This window comes from Gossypium arboreum, chromosome 8, assembly GCF_025698485.1.
Source record: "Gossypium arboreum isolate Shixiya-1 chromosome 8, ASM2569848v2, whole genome shotgun sequence".
Taxonomy (NCBI): Eukaryota; Viridiplantae; Streptophyta; class Magnoliopsida; order Malvales; family Malvaceae; genus Gossypium; species Gossypium arboreum.
The window spans coordinates 133407017-133420698 of record NC_069077.1 but is presented as its reverse complement, the minus strand read 5'-3'; the positions used below and the strand labels follow the sequence as shown (position 1 = coordinate 133420698).

The following is a 13682-nucleotide window of genomic DNA, read 5'->3' as shown; positions in this document are numbered from 1 at the left end:
AAAAATAAATAAAATTCATTTCCAGTTGGAATCGACTTACTTACAAAAATACTTTTTGGTAAAAAAACTTTTTAGACTAATTGATAAGAGGCCAATCTATTTTTGGTGTTAAAGGAGAATAAAAATTAATAATAAATAAGGGGTTTAAGGTGCAATTTACCCTTTTAAAATTTAGTGCCTGTCAAGCACCACCCTTCAAGCGTCTTTTCAGCTGCCAATTAAAAAGGAAAATTTTCATATAAGGTCCCTAAAGTTTTTAGATCATCACATTTTCGTCAGGTGCCGCCAATATATCAGGCAGCACCGTTAGAACGCTATAACAAATGCTTATTTTCGTAATTATTTTGTTTTTTATACTTTTTTTTATAATTAATTGTTTTTTATATTATTTGGATAAAAAAACTCTATATTTTACCCAAATAAAAATGATGAAGACATGGCAAGACCTGAAAAGGGTGGGCCCCATCATATGTCCTAAGTTGACATGTTGTATGTGTTCAAACGTGTCATTGTTAGTGCCGGTTAGACCAATGCAAGGGTAAAGTAGTTCGCCTAGTTCAAGCTGGGCTTGGATAAGAATTTTTGTATCTCCAACCAGGTTTAATTTAAGTAATATTTTTATTATTATTTAAATTTAATTATAAAAAATATAAATTAAAAATATTTTAAATATTTTATTAAATTTTGAATGGTGAAACGAACTTTTTCGACAAGTCGGCTAAAAAATGAGTTTGGACTTAAAATTTTTTAGTTGGGTTTCAATTTGACTTGACCCGACTAATAAGCGACTGTAGTGTCAGTTGACAATTGTGTCTAGGTGTTTGCGTGAGTCCAATCAAGTTATCTATTTTGTGTCTTATAAATAAATGTGAAAAAAGAACTTATATCAAAGTACATTTATATAAAAAATATATAAATATTAAATAAAATTTTGAAATGGTAAAATTGAAATTTTGTATCTATTTTGAGTTTTGTTATAATAATAAAGTTATTAAGGTGTTGGATGATACAAAGGTAGTGATTCACATCATAAGAGATGTAGAGAATGATTGGGATAGAGGTGATTCACATCCTAGATAGTGTGAAGAGTCACTAAAATTAGTGATTTAGAATTATATGTGTAGAGTATAGGTTATGCATTTGGTCTTGTTCCTTTCTCTTTATTAAAAAGAGTTATTTACATATGAATGAGGGCTTGGGGTAGTGGACCCTTAATCTTATGATTGCACCTTTAGTATTGTCAAATTTAAACCCAAATTAGAGGTTGGCCCAAATATGGCTTTTTTCGAAATTGGTTACCTTGGAAAGTTTGAAACATAGTAAGATTGGATTTGATGTAGTAGACATTCTTAGTGGCATCACGATGATACCTTCTTTATGGTTGCAAGAGGTGCTCATACGAGAAGACGTGAGAGACATTCAAACATACCGTATAACATATTTAAATTTTGTGTGTAGATTTTATATAAAAATTAAAAATAATCAACATTTTATATTTTTAAATAAAAACATCTTTTAAAAAATTAATTAAATTAATGTCCCACTTATTAATTTGATTAAAAAATAAATATAATATAGAGGGTGATGATAGTTATAGAATGTTAATGGGGCGCTATCCTTAAACACAAACGAAAATGATATTTAAATGAAAAAAATAATAATAAAGTGGGGTTTGTTTTTAAATATCAATTTTGGATCAATCCATGTGTCTCTTAATGATTATCATCAAGAAGGGGGATTTTTGCCGGTCATTCAGCTTGCCTATATATTTTATTCATGTAATACAAAAATGGTGGTGCTGGCCGATGGCCATTTTTATTATTAGTTTATTCCCTGTAGAAACCATTTGACTCTCCGTGGATTTAACAACAAATTGAAAATTTTGGGTTTAGAAAGAGAATTTTCCCTTTAGAAATTTTCAATTTTCAATTAATTTATTTTAATTGAAGTTAATTAATCAAAACTCTCTCTCTCTCTCTATATATTTATATTCGATATTATGAAGTGGTATAAAATGTAGGCATATAAAGGTTAGTTTGGTTGGATTGGATTAAGTAATAAAAAAGTTATAGATTTAAGTGATGAATATTAGTGGGACCGCTGCTTGTTGTAAGTTGGAACTTCCACTACGTGCTTAATTGCTTATCCATAATACCAATCCAACATATTTGAGTTTGATCTTCAGCTTGCTTTCTTTTCGTAATTTTAAATGTCCACAACCAAACCTATTTTGCACTGTTAGGTTTAGGTATAGATACATGTCACTCGGATAAGATATTTTTTTATTATTCATGTTTTTTCTTAATTATTTTGTGGTTCATAAATAGGAATCGTTTTAAAATTTATAATTAAAACTTAAATTATGAAAAATACCATATAATTTTTAATAAAAGAATGCAAAATTTATATTTTGATAAAATAAAACGAAATTAACTCTTTCAAAAAATCGAAAAATAATATAATTTTAAACTTTTATAAAATACGAAACCAAATATAAAAATTTTAATTTTTAATTTTTCTAAAATACATAAATTAATAAAATCAGACCTTTGTATATCAATCAAATTGAAATGTGAAAAATTTGAACGTGCTGCAGAATTAAAAAAAGAAAAAAAAATTTGAATGCCCCCTACCCATTAAAAATGAAAATCAATGACTGTCGCCATTTCTCTGTTAAGGTTGCATAGATAGAGCGCAAAATGGACCAATCTCTGTGATCTTTGCTTCTCAAAATCAAATCCTTTCAGCCCCTCTTCCTTCCATGCTTTTCCTACAGTAAGTCCTCTGCATTTATCCAAATATTCTTTTTTGTTTTTTCAACTTTTTCCTCTCGAAATGATCTTTCTTCTTCTTCTTTTTTCCCTAGATTTGATCCAATATTTCGAAGACGATTACTTTAGGGTTTTTAATCACTCAACTCGTCAATTTTCTTTTTCTTCTTTGATGTTATGTGAGTTTCGTCTTTGGTTTATGAGAAAATTGGAGGAAAGAATATTTACACGATTTATGGGGGGCTAGAATTAGTCGTGCCCAAAATGCAAAATTAGAAATCTAATTACTTAGTTGTATTAAGTTCAGCTGGACTTCAATTCACTCTGTTTCTCTGTTTTGTTAATTAGGTCTCTAAATTGTATTTGTTCATTTCTTGTGTCCGTTTCTCTGTTTTTTTAAGGGGCTGGGCTTCTGATTCCCAGAGTAAAGTAGTGAATAATGCCAGCAAAACCGCGGAATGAAGATCAACGGATGCACCATGGTGCTCAAAGTGTGTTGAACTCAACTGCCTCCTTGGAGCCCTGGTGGAAAGCAGTAGGGATTGACCTCTTAGGTGAAGCTGCTTCAAAGTCAACCTCTGCAGAGAAAAAAAATGGTCCAACAGCAGATGGAGGTAATCCAGTTAAGAGAATCTGATTAGTGTAGGATCACTACTTGGATTTCTCGTATTAGTTAAAGATGGGATGATGCTTCTTTTTTTTATGCTAACAAGACATCAGTTTTGGGACCTAGTGAATTATGTAATTTGGTATCGATGGAGCGTCGTTTTTAGTGGTCTTAATAACTTTATACGATCTGTCTCAGTTTCTTACGTAGTGCCATGTGACAATAATAACTAGTGCCATGTGATATCTCTGCTTCTTGTATAAAAATTGATGCATACCATGTACTCATTACATTTTGATGTATTCTTTGTTTCTGGATCAGATGGGCGAAATGGACATGATGAACAATATCTCAAGCATGTCCCTTCTGCAGCCCTCAAGCATGTCCCTTCTGCAGCCCCCCTTACATTGGTTGAACACCTTGAACCAAATTCCCAAATGGAACTAGCTGGCCACTCAATTGTAAGTCCTCTCTCTCTCTTACTCAGACAAACCCATTCAAACATTTACATACCATACCTATAGGAGCGGTCACGAGCTTGCACTGACATGCATCCATCCATGTATTTTAGCAGTCAAACTACTTTTTTATTCTTTAAATTTCTATTAGTTCATATTGAGTCTCACTTTGACTGCGGAAGAAATTTTGCTTCAAACCTTTCAGGTCTTGAAATCTTACCCCTGTTCAGATTCGCAGTACAGTGGAATACAGGCTTCATATGGGCCACAAATAATGGTATGATCTGAGTCTTTTGTTTTGAGTTGTATTGAATAGCAGGAAAAGACAATTTATCGACTATTATTTTGTAGTAGATAGAGGCATCTGATTATTAGAATATCTTGTATCCTTTTGCCCTAGAATTCATTAGATCACTTTGTATACTTTAACAAAAGCTTTTGCATTGGTGATGCTTCTACTTAGGATCATGGCTCATTTGTTCCATGTAAAGTTGTTACAGTGTGTCAAAAATTGTACTTAGAATTTCAAGCAAATGAGTTCACCATCTTCTTGCTTTTCTTGGAAGCAAAGTGACCTTGTTCACTAATAGTTCAAACTTTATTTGCTAATTGTTTCACAAATTGTGTGTAATTATCGAAGAGCAACTTTACCATCTAATTTATGTGACTATCATCTACCCTTCCTCTTTCTTTTAATTTATCTGAACTGTTTTTGGCATAATTATTGTTTGTCATTGACATAAAAGCTCTCATTTTAGGGAGTTATTGCATCTAATTATCTTCAAATGAGTTTCACGTGTTTTCACTACTGGGGATGTAGGTTGATGAACTTATCATTTCGAAGGTTTAATAGATGTCTGTATGTATCACATTACTCCACATGGAACCAATGAACTTATTGCATTCTCTTGCTACCTAAATTTGTGATGTCCACATTTTGGATAACTCCAACTATGATGTGCTAGGTGTCACCACTATATGGAATGCATCATGCTAGAATGCCTTTGCCTCTTCAAATGGAAGAGGAGCCTGTTTATGTAAATGCAAAGCAATATCATGGAATTTTAAGGCGAAGACAAATACGTGCCAAGGCTGAGCTTGAAAAGAAAGTCATTAAAGTTAGAAAGGTAGAACCGGTACTTTTAGGCTTTTCTTTTTCTTTGTGGTTGGAAGAAATGTATAATTAGAGAGGCTCAGGACTGAAACTGTGTTGGCATTGACTACAGCCATACCTTCATGAATCACGGCATCTGCATGCTATGAGAAGGGCTAGGGGTAGTGGAGGTCGTTTTCTGAATAAAAAGAAGCTGGATGATCACATCACCAGTCCTAACTCAGAAAAGGGTATGAATTCAGATGAAAACATTTCAGCTAAATCAGCTTACTTATCTGGGTTTGAGTGCTTATCTTCCAGTGGTACTGGAAATTTGAGTTCCTTCTACGGACAGCAAGAGGGAAATGTGTCACTAGTTAAGGATTTGCATGAAGCACAGCCTTTAACTAACGGTACACCCCACTTATCATCTAATGATGCTGAGACGGGTAACTACTTCCACCAGCAGAGGGATATGGTGCAAGGGAATGGGGCACAACATGGGTCCCCTTCAATTAAATGAGATTCCTTCTTGAGGTGGGTGACTCTATCCCACATCGCTCTGCATGTTTAGTGTTTGGTAACTCATGTCCATTTTATGTCTCTGTATCTAATGGAGTCTTTTTTTTTATATAGGCAGCGCTGGAGGTATTTGTCCCTTAGATGTTGGGTGGCGGAATCCTTCCCAGAGTGGCGTCTCTCAGGCAAATCATTCTTGGCTTTGGTTTGGTTAAGGGGTTATCATATGGGGAAGTATGTGGTCTTTGGTTTTATCCACACACTGCTGTTCCTCCTATTGATCCCTTTGTAGAAAGATAATGTGTGGTATCGTGTGTGGCATCGTGCTACCTACAAAAGTGTATAATTTGAAACAACTTATATTAGAACTTGTGAACTGAAGCAGAACTTACGTATGACTAAAGAGTTTTAGCATTTACATGAGTGTGGCCTTAATAATGTATAAATGCTTCCTGCTGTTGCTTCTCTCCTTTCCTCTTATTTTTCTAGTTCTTATATGAGAAACGCGTCTAAATGATAAAAAGACAAATCTGAGGCATTGAGATTTTTGGTTAACGCTCTCCTGGAAAACAGAGGTATATGCATTACATGCTTGATACCTTTTGAGGAGGCTCATGAATAGCGCCAAATATCATCCCCTGGCCCCAATAACTCTATACAAATGAAGACCTTTCCCATTGGCTAAAATTTAAAATATATGGTATTTTTTTACATGCCCAAGACAGTTATAAATGTGTATAATACAGGAGAAGCATTATTGGTCTTACAGAAAAAAAAAAAAAACAGTTGTCAACAACACTGCTGTCAACTGGTGATATAATGTGTCGTCTCTTAATTTGTCTGAAAATAGAAGTCTCCAACAATTTCTAGTATGCTTGCTCTTTAAGTTGTTCCTGTTCCACGGGAAGCAAAAGCCAAAAAATCACACAAAATTAGAAAAGCAGAAAGATTTTATCATCTCTAGATGTTAAATTATTTGTTATGCTTTTACTAACCTCTGTCACAAAGAAAGCATGAAATCCATAAGGAACCCTGTAGGGTAATTCAACAACTGCAACAGGATCTGCTGACATCGTTTTTGCATCAATCACATTCACTGCTGATTTTCTGTTCAGTCAAAAACAATAGTCAGAAAAGACCGAGCAAACGGAAATACTCAGATAGTGTATGGCAAGAGTAAGGGAGAGACATACCCAGTATTTTCATCATGTGCAAAGAATATCAAGTAGCCATCGTCTTCTTCACAAGTGGTACCAGGCTCACGAGGCACAAAAACAGCTTCTGAACCGAATCTACCAGGACCCAAGTCAAATACCCCAACAACATTCCCCCCAACTTCAATCTTTTCTTTTCCTGCCTCTGGTTCCGTGTGCAGATCAAATTTAACAATTCCCTTGACTTTCGCAATGCTGTCCAAAATGGTTCCATACACATACCTTTGTTTTCTAAATTCACACAAGAGATGGAAAAAAATGACAAGTCAGAAGTATAAACTTCGATCAAAGAAGGTAAGCATATCAAACAGTATGTTATTTAGATCATGTACCTGCCAGTGTAGTATTCATTCACCCTCGGGAAATCCACAGCAGAAGCTGATAGTTTCTTCTGTGAAGCAAGACCACTTTTCATGTTGAACCTCATCTCATACCTGATTTAAATGATAAGAATGAGAAACAACCTTGTACAAAGATCATTTGCATATGCACATAAGAGGTCAGAGTTCTCACAGCTCATTTGAGAAATTTTCAAGCTTCTCTTTGACCTCCCCATTGACCATGTCCAGATCTGGGTTCTCAAGACGGCAAGTGATCAGAACAACTTCGTCTCCCTCCTCCCAAGCATTCGCTAGAAACAGAACATCATAAAAGCAGTTAAGTGTCTAATCCATCCATGTACTTGATAAAATATTAAGCATATAACAATTTTATCCAAACTGGAAGTAGGTATAAATAAAGGATTGAGTAAAAAAAATATAAAATGCATACAATACCATTGTGGAATATAAAGCAATTAGGAAGCTCAAACCATCTGATTAGCAGGTCATCCTTTGCATATCGTGGAAGGACACCAAAGCGAGCCTTCTTTGAAGCATCAAATGAGTATATCAGCTTCTTGTCTTTAACCATAGCCTGAAAATTTAAATGTCAACAATCATAAGATGCAATTACTATGATTCTCAACAATGATGTCAGAAGCTAAATTCTATTATGGTACATCAATAGTCTTAATTACCCACCAAAAATAAAAGTTCTTGATGAATCATAGAACATTTTAGGCACCCAAGTCACATATCAACCTCAACAAGAGTTTGAAAGCTGGTATCTGATAGAAAAATAAACAGAAATTTCTATTGAAAGTGGCATACCTTTGGTCGAAAATACAAGGGAAGATCCAAGAAAATTGCATAATTCTCAGTAATTGCAAAGTCATGCATCATGATTGGTTCTGATATTGTTATTGGTACTGGGTCGTGCATGAAACCATCTTTTGAAATAACTCTGTATGTAATATAAGGTGGCCCTTCGTGTCCATAACCAAAAGTAAACATCTCACCTGCATGCAGAAACATCAAAAATCAAAAGTGTTTCACCACCGGTAACTAATAACTTATCTCATTTTTAAATAATGTGTCTCACCAGTGACTGGATCAACCTTTGGATGAGCAGTGAAGGAATGTGCCAATCGCTTGTCATAATCAATCATGCCAAGAGTTTGGAGATCTCCATCCTCCAAAACTTTGAGCACATCTGTTTGTTATAACAGGCAATACAATTTAATACCCAAGCTTCATCAAAGAAATAATAAGAAATGCAAATAGATGTGAATGTTAGCATCCTTAAACCCCCATTCTTTCTTAACAGAACTGAAAGAGAGAAGACAAACTTACAAGGTTTATCGGCCTCTTGAAGTGCCAGAAGTTTCCCATGGTGATATATGAGATTTGTATTAGCTGTTCAATTATGATATGGCAGGTCAGAGTCTCACATCAATAAGATAAATATTTTAAAACAGGTAAACTACCAGTGATGAGCAACAACAAAAAAATGGAAAGGGTGAAATTGTTTTCAGATTGCATTTTAAGGGATATATGTGCCACTGCCAAGGATCATGAAATAAATTAAAGGACACATAAGTTTCAGAGCCCCCATCTGGAAATGTACCACATCAACTCAATGGATCAGAATGAAGATGTAATCTATAATACATTCTAACTCACTCAATGTTCTACTAACATTTCCTTTCTATGAAGGTTTGGAGAAATAAAACAGGGATCTTAGAACCATGCAGCCATATCTTTACTCTCTCTTTATGGAACAGACACCAGACCATACAAATACTAGCACTCAATAGAGACAAAGCACAAATGCATAAGCAATAAAATCCTTTCTAAAAAATTTGTGCAACTGTGTATTAATGGAACATCACATGTAATCCATTGCATTATCTTTGCATTTAGCAGAAACAGACTCAACAAAATTACCTGTTCCATTCCCGTATGATAAATCTAACACTTTAGCCTTTTCTCTCAGCTTATATATATTGACCATGAGCAATCCAAATAATCCTTTAAGGTCTCCAACCTGAAAAATATCATATTCAAGAGGAGGATAGCGACATGCCAAGCATTTGCGATAGAGGTTTTACACAGTTAAAATTGAACTTAAAGCTTCTAACTGCAGGTCAGTCATTGCTGTTTAGTTTTCAAAAAGCCCCACTACTTAGAAGCAGCTTAGTGGAATAAAAACATAGCCGGTACAACTTAGCTAACATTACAATGAATAATTTCAACCATTCGAGTCAAGAAGGCAACTTGCAAAATATACCTTCATAAATTTTGACCCCCCGAAAAACTCTTCTTGTTTAAGACGCGATGTCTTGACAAAACGAGACACATATGTTGCCTTTCCATCTTTGATGCGCAGACCATGAATCATTCTATAAATTCCACAATCAACAAACAGGTTACATTATGTTAATTCTGTCCTATCATTCAAGTGCAACCACATCAAGTAAAAGGTAAGAAGCAAAGAAAAAGATCTGAATTGGCACTATGACAAGCATCCACATAGTTGGAGCAATACATAAAGCAGTTAATCAGAGAACCAGTGGGCAACTAAAGCAAAGAAGTAGTGCTATATAAATGGTTAAATTGAAGCAAACATACCCATCTCCATCAAACCTGGAAGGCAAAGAAATTACAAAGAAAAAAAAAAGAACAAAGAATTAGAAGTGATGACCATGAAAGTTAATTCACAAGAAAAAAAAAAACAGAAGAGTTGAAAATAAACATACCAGTGATATGCAGCAACAGGGGGAAAGTTGGGGTTAGGCCCAACCCTTACAAATTCACCATTCAAACATTCCTGGAAAAACACATACAAAATTCCCAGAAAATATTATATTACTAATATCACATAATAATAAGCAATTGAAAACAAAAAGTAACTATTTAATTCATTAAGTGAATCCAAATAACAATCAGTTTCAGCTAAATCAGCTTACAGGGAGATGGCCTTTGACAGGAAGATTATGGGTGGGAGGAGTTTCGGTAGGAACAGGACCGAAGTTACCCGATAGATAATGTTGAGGCTGAGAAGAATCATACATAAGCTTAACTATCAACTGCTCCAACCAGTCAATCAGTGTCGATTTTAGACCTTTTTGGGGGCTGGGTTTCACCTCCACGATTCCCTTTTCAGCTCCCACGCCGTCATCGTTCACCAGCTTCGCCTTTTCCTCCGCCATTTCTCTCCTATTCTGAAACTGATAGTGGTGGAGAAACCGGGGAAGTGTGCATAATTATTGTATGTAAGTCGATGGTACTCGTTGGCATATAGGGGGCCACGTCATTTTAGAGATTAAATTATATTTTGGTCTAATTTCTAATATCGGTTCTTGTACTTTTCGTACTTTTAAAATTTAATCTATCTACTTATCTAATTTAAAAACTAAAGTACGATATAGCAATTCTACCTAACTTCTACTATATTTTAATGGATTTATACTTGATGAACTTTGCGGTGTATAACCCTATTAACCATTGATGAATAAAATAATCACACAATAAAAAATAACTAAATTGATTATATTTTATCAATATTAACTTAATTTTTAAATCAAATTTTTAATAATTCAGATTATACAAAAATATATTTTATTAATTAATATCTAATTTTCAAATTAAATAGGAAAAAGATTAATTTTTCTAAATAAAAGTAAATGGTTAAATTTTTAAAATTTGGATAGCATAAGGACACTTTTTAAATTTAGCGGGGAAGTCTAATTTGACATATCAAATTACGACATATCAAATTCCCCTACACTTAATTCTTTGCTTTTCCTCAAGCAAACACATAAAGCATGCAAAAAGATTACCCTTGAACTGAATCGAACAATTAGGTCACATGGTGGTAAAGCATCGAACTTGTATGAAAACTAACTCACATGTAACTTAAGAGTGATATCTAGCTAACTTGGATATTCTTAATGCAAACACAAATAGTTCAATAAGTTAAAGTACTAATAAATATGGAGGCAATTAAAATGAATGTATGCACAAGTGTTATCCATCAAAATGAATTATATGGATCGCTCATAGATATCTAAAATGAATTGGTCATGTTCATCAAGACAAATGCAAGCAATTAAAAAATTATTATGTTAGTGAATTATTCTGGTTCCAAAGGTCTTCTAAGCTTGTAACGTTCTAAGGTTTAAGGGCGGTTCGTGTAACAGCCCATTTTTCAGTGAAATCGGAACAGTGGTTTCAGGACCACAAATTTGACTCAAAAATAAAGTTTATTTTTATTTCATTATATGGTTCGTAACATGGTAGATATATCATGTGAAAATTTTGATACAAAAATTTTATCGATTTAGTGCTTAATTACGAGAAGGACTAAATCGCATAAAATGCGAAAGTTAAATTCTAGTAGCTATGAGGATCAAATAGCTATGGAATTCAAAACTAAAGGTTCTTTTATGATAATTAGGCCATTAAGAAAAGTATTTAGATTTTTCTTAGTGACTAATCCATGGAATTATAGAAAAACGGCAAGGACTAAATTGAAAATACCAAAATACTTAATTAATTAAAAGATAAAAAGAAGTATATCATCTTATTTTCATCATCTTCAACCTAAAATTTTATGGAAATCCTAGGAGAGAGAGGGAAAACTTTCAAGGCTTAATTGGATCTGGACAACACTATTTCAAGGTTAGATCAAGGAAAAAAATTTTAGGATTAATAGACTTTTACGCGAACAAGTGTCGAGGTAAGTTCGTGTAACTTAATCCAGCATGTAAATATGTTTAATTGAATGTTGTGTTGTATGGAATGTGATTTATATTGATGTATATTACTTGAATGCTACCATGAGAAAATTGATACATGCTTGAAAATAGTGAAAAAGGGGTTAAGTCCCAATTGGATGTTGAATTCCGATGATTATATGTGCTTTCCCGAAACAAATAGGGTCCTATATTTGTTATGGACGGGATTTAGCTCGGACGAGTAATCCTAATGACCTTGTTATAGAAGGGATTTAGCTTGGACGGGTAATCCTGATATAATACCTCTCCAGCATACATTATGATTAGGGTTTAGCCTAGACTGGTAATCCTAATCGAGCTCCTCTGAGTTTACGTTATATAAAGGATTTAGCCTGGACTGGTAATCCTGTTATACAATAAGTGGCTCGAAAGAGTGTTTGGTACCCTTGAGTAAGGAATTGACGGATTGTTGAATCATACACTTCGAATGTACTACTTAAGCATCCATCGGAATTCAATAATTCAACGGACATATAACTCTTGACATGGCATGAAAACCTTGAGATGAAATGATAATGACTTGAAGGAATATTGCTTGATGAGCTCATCTATATTACTTGATTGATATGAATATTTTGGTGACTAACATGCTTGATTGGATGTATGCGATTAGGTAATTTAGCCAAATCGATGGAAACATAACTTTGTATGCCTAGATTTTAATAAACAAGATGGATAAGTTTAGTTTCCATTATACGAACTTACTAAGCATGTAATGCTTACTCCGTTTATTTTTCCCTGTTTTATAGTGCTTGGAAGCTCGTGAAAGTTGAAAGATCATTGGAGCATCGTCACACTATCAACTAGTATTTTGGGTATATTTAGTGAAATCATTTTGGTATAATGGCATGTATAGGACAACTTGGACAATTATGGCCTGAAAATGTTATTTTGTAACCTAGCCATTGGAATGGCTAGTAATGGTTTATTTTGGCATAATTAAGTAAGTTATGATGTTATATTCATATGTAATATGTTATGTGTAACACCCCATACTCGTAACCCACGGCAGAGCAGAATACGAGGCATTACCTAATTCAATCTCATGTACACAAACGTTCCCCATTTCGTCAAGACTTGGTCCACTTAAGAACTTTTCAATTTCTACTTTAAACTTCTTATTATGGGCCTACGAGCCCCAAATCGACCATTGAAAACTATTCAGGATTAATTCAGGTCCTTAAACCATCTATAGAAAATTTGGCTCTGGAACAAGGCACACGCCCGTGTGGAAGGACAACACGCCCGTGTAGCCATTAATTCTAAATGTACACCTACAGAGGTTTTCACATGGCCTGGCACACGCCCGTGTGCAAAAATATAGACATTCTGTTTCTAACGTCAGCATCCTCAAAATGTCACACGGCCAAGGCACACGCTCGTGTGCTAGGCCGTGTTCCCCACACGGCTAAGACACATGGCCATGTCTCTGCCCGTGTGTTTACTATCATGCATACTGACTTGAAATTTTTACGTGCAGGGGACACACGGCCGAACCACACACCTATAAGGCAGACCGTATGTCACACACTGCCTAGACACATGCCCGTGTGTTTACCCGTGTGGACAATATAAGGCTATTTACCAAGCCTTTTAGCTACCCTTATTTACACAACCTGCTCAATGGCAACCAAAACCAATATAAGGCTATCTCATACAACAAAATCAGCCACAATAAATCACATTCCATTTTCTGCATTTTACTTATCCATGAAAATAACATCTTTGCATATAAATCAAAATGAATAATAGCCATCATTCAAGGCTTAATACAAAATGAAGGGTTTCCAACCCAAGCCAACACATTTGGCCAGTTCTCAATGACACAAAAATTAGTAAAGTCTAAGCCTTATACATGCCATATTCAAAAATATAAATCAAACTATATCGAAAACTTCGAT

General features: G+C 34.4%; 2 protein-coding genes across 2 annotated transcripts; one reads left to right on the top strand and one right to left on the bottom strand.

Moving 5' to 3' along the window:
• Window positions 1-2553: 2553 nt before the first annotated feature.
• On the top strand, window positions 2554-5894 carry LOC108469845 (nuclear transcription factor Y subunit A-1-like). Its single transcript, XM_017770909.2, has 7 exons — window positions 2554-2775; window positions 3173-3385; window positions 3700-3839; window positions 4042-4113; window positions 4802-4963; window positions 5063-5466; window positions 5566-5894. The coding sequence occupies exons 2-6, from the start codon at window positions 3211-3213 to the stop codon at window positions 5450-5452; spliced, it is 939 nt and encodes a 312-aa protein (XP_017626398.1). The 5' UTR covers window positions 2554-2775; window positions 3173-3210; the 3' UTR covers window positions 5453-5466; window positions 5566-5894.
• Window positions 5895-6100: 206 nt separating this feature from the next.
• On the bottom strand, window positions 6101-10303 carry LOC108469844 (carotenoid 9,10(9',10')-cleavage dioxygenase 1). Its single transcript, XM_017770908.2, has 14 exons — window positions 9952-10303; window positions 9742-9812; window positions 9614-9628; window positions 9273-9384; window positions 8930-9029; window positions 8336-8398; window positions 8085-8195; window positions 7814-8001; window positions 7439-7577; window positions 7176-7293; window positions 6995-7096; window positions 6642-6893; window positions 6444-6555; window positions 6101-6341 (listed from the first exon to the last, which is right to left on the bottom strand). Exons 1-14 carry the CDS (start codon window positions 10192-10194, stop codon window positions 6315-6317), a joined length of 1653 nt encoding a protein of 550 aa, XP_017626397.1. The 5' UTR covers window positions 10195-10303; the 3' UTR covers window positions 6101-6314.
• Window positions 10304-13682: the final 3379 nt, after the last annotated feature.

Bases quoted from the DNA above. Each gene is read 5' to 3' on its own strand.
- LOC108469845 (XM_017770909.2), top strand. From the start codon at position 3,211: ATGCCAGCAAAACCGCGGAATGAAGATCAACGGATGCACCATGGTGCT. The intron at 4,114-4,801 runs GTATGATCTGAG...ATGATGTGCTAG, and splicing joins CATATGGGCCACAAATAATG to GTGTCACCACTATATGGAAT. The intron at 4,964-5,062 runs GTAGAACCGGTA...CATTGACTACAG, and splicing joins AAGTCATTAAAGTTAGAAAG to CCATACCTTCATGAATCACG.
- LOC108469844 (XM_017770908.2), bottom strand. From the start codon at position 10,194: ATGGCGGAGGAAAAGGCGAAGCTGGTGAACGATGACGGCGTGGGAGCT. The intron at 7,097-7,175 runs GTGAGAACTCTG...CATTTAAATCAG, and splicing joins GAAAATTTCTCAAATGAGCT to GTATGAGATGAGGTTCAACA. The intron at 6,894-6,994 runs GTACATGATCTA...GTGTGAATTTAG, and splicing joins AATGAATACTACACTGGCAG to AAAACAAAGGTATGTGTATG.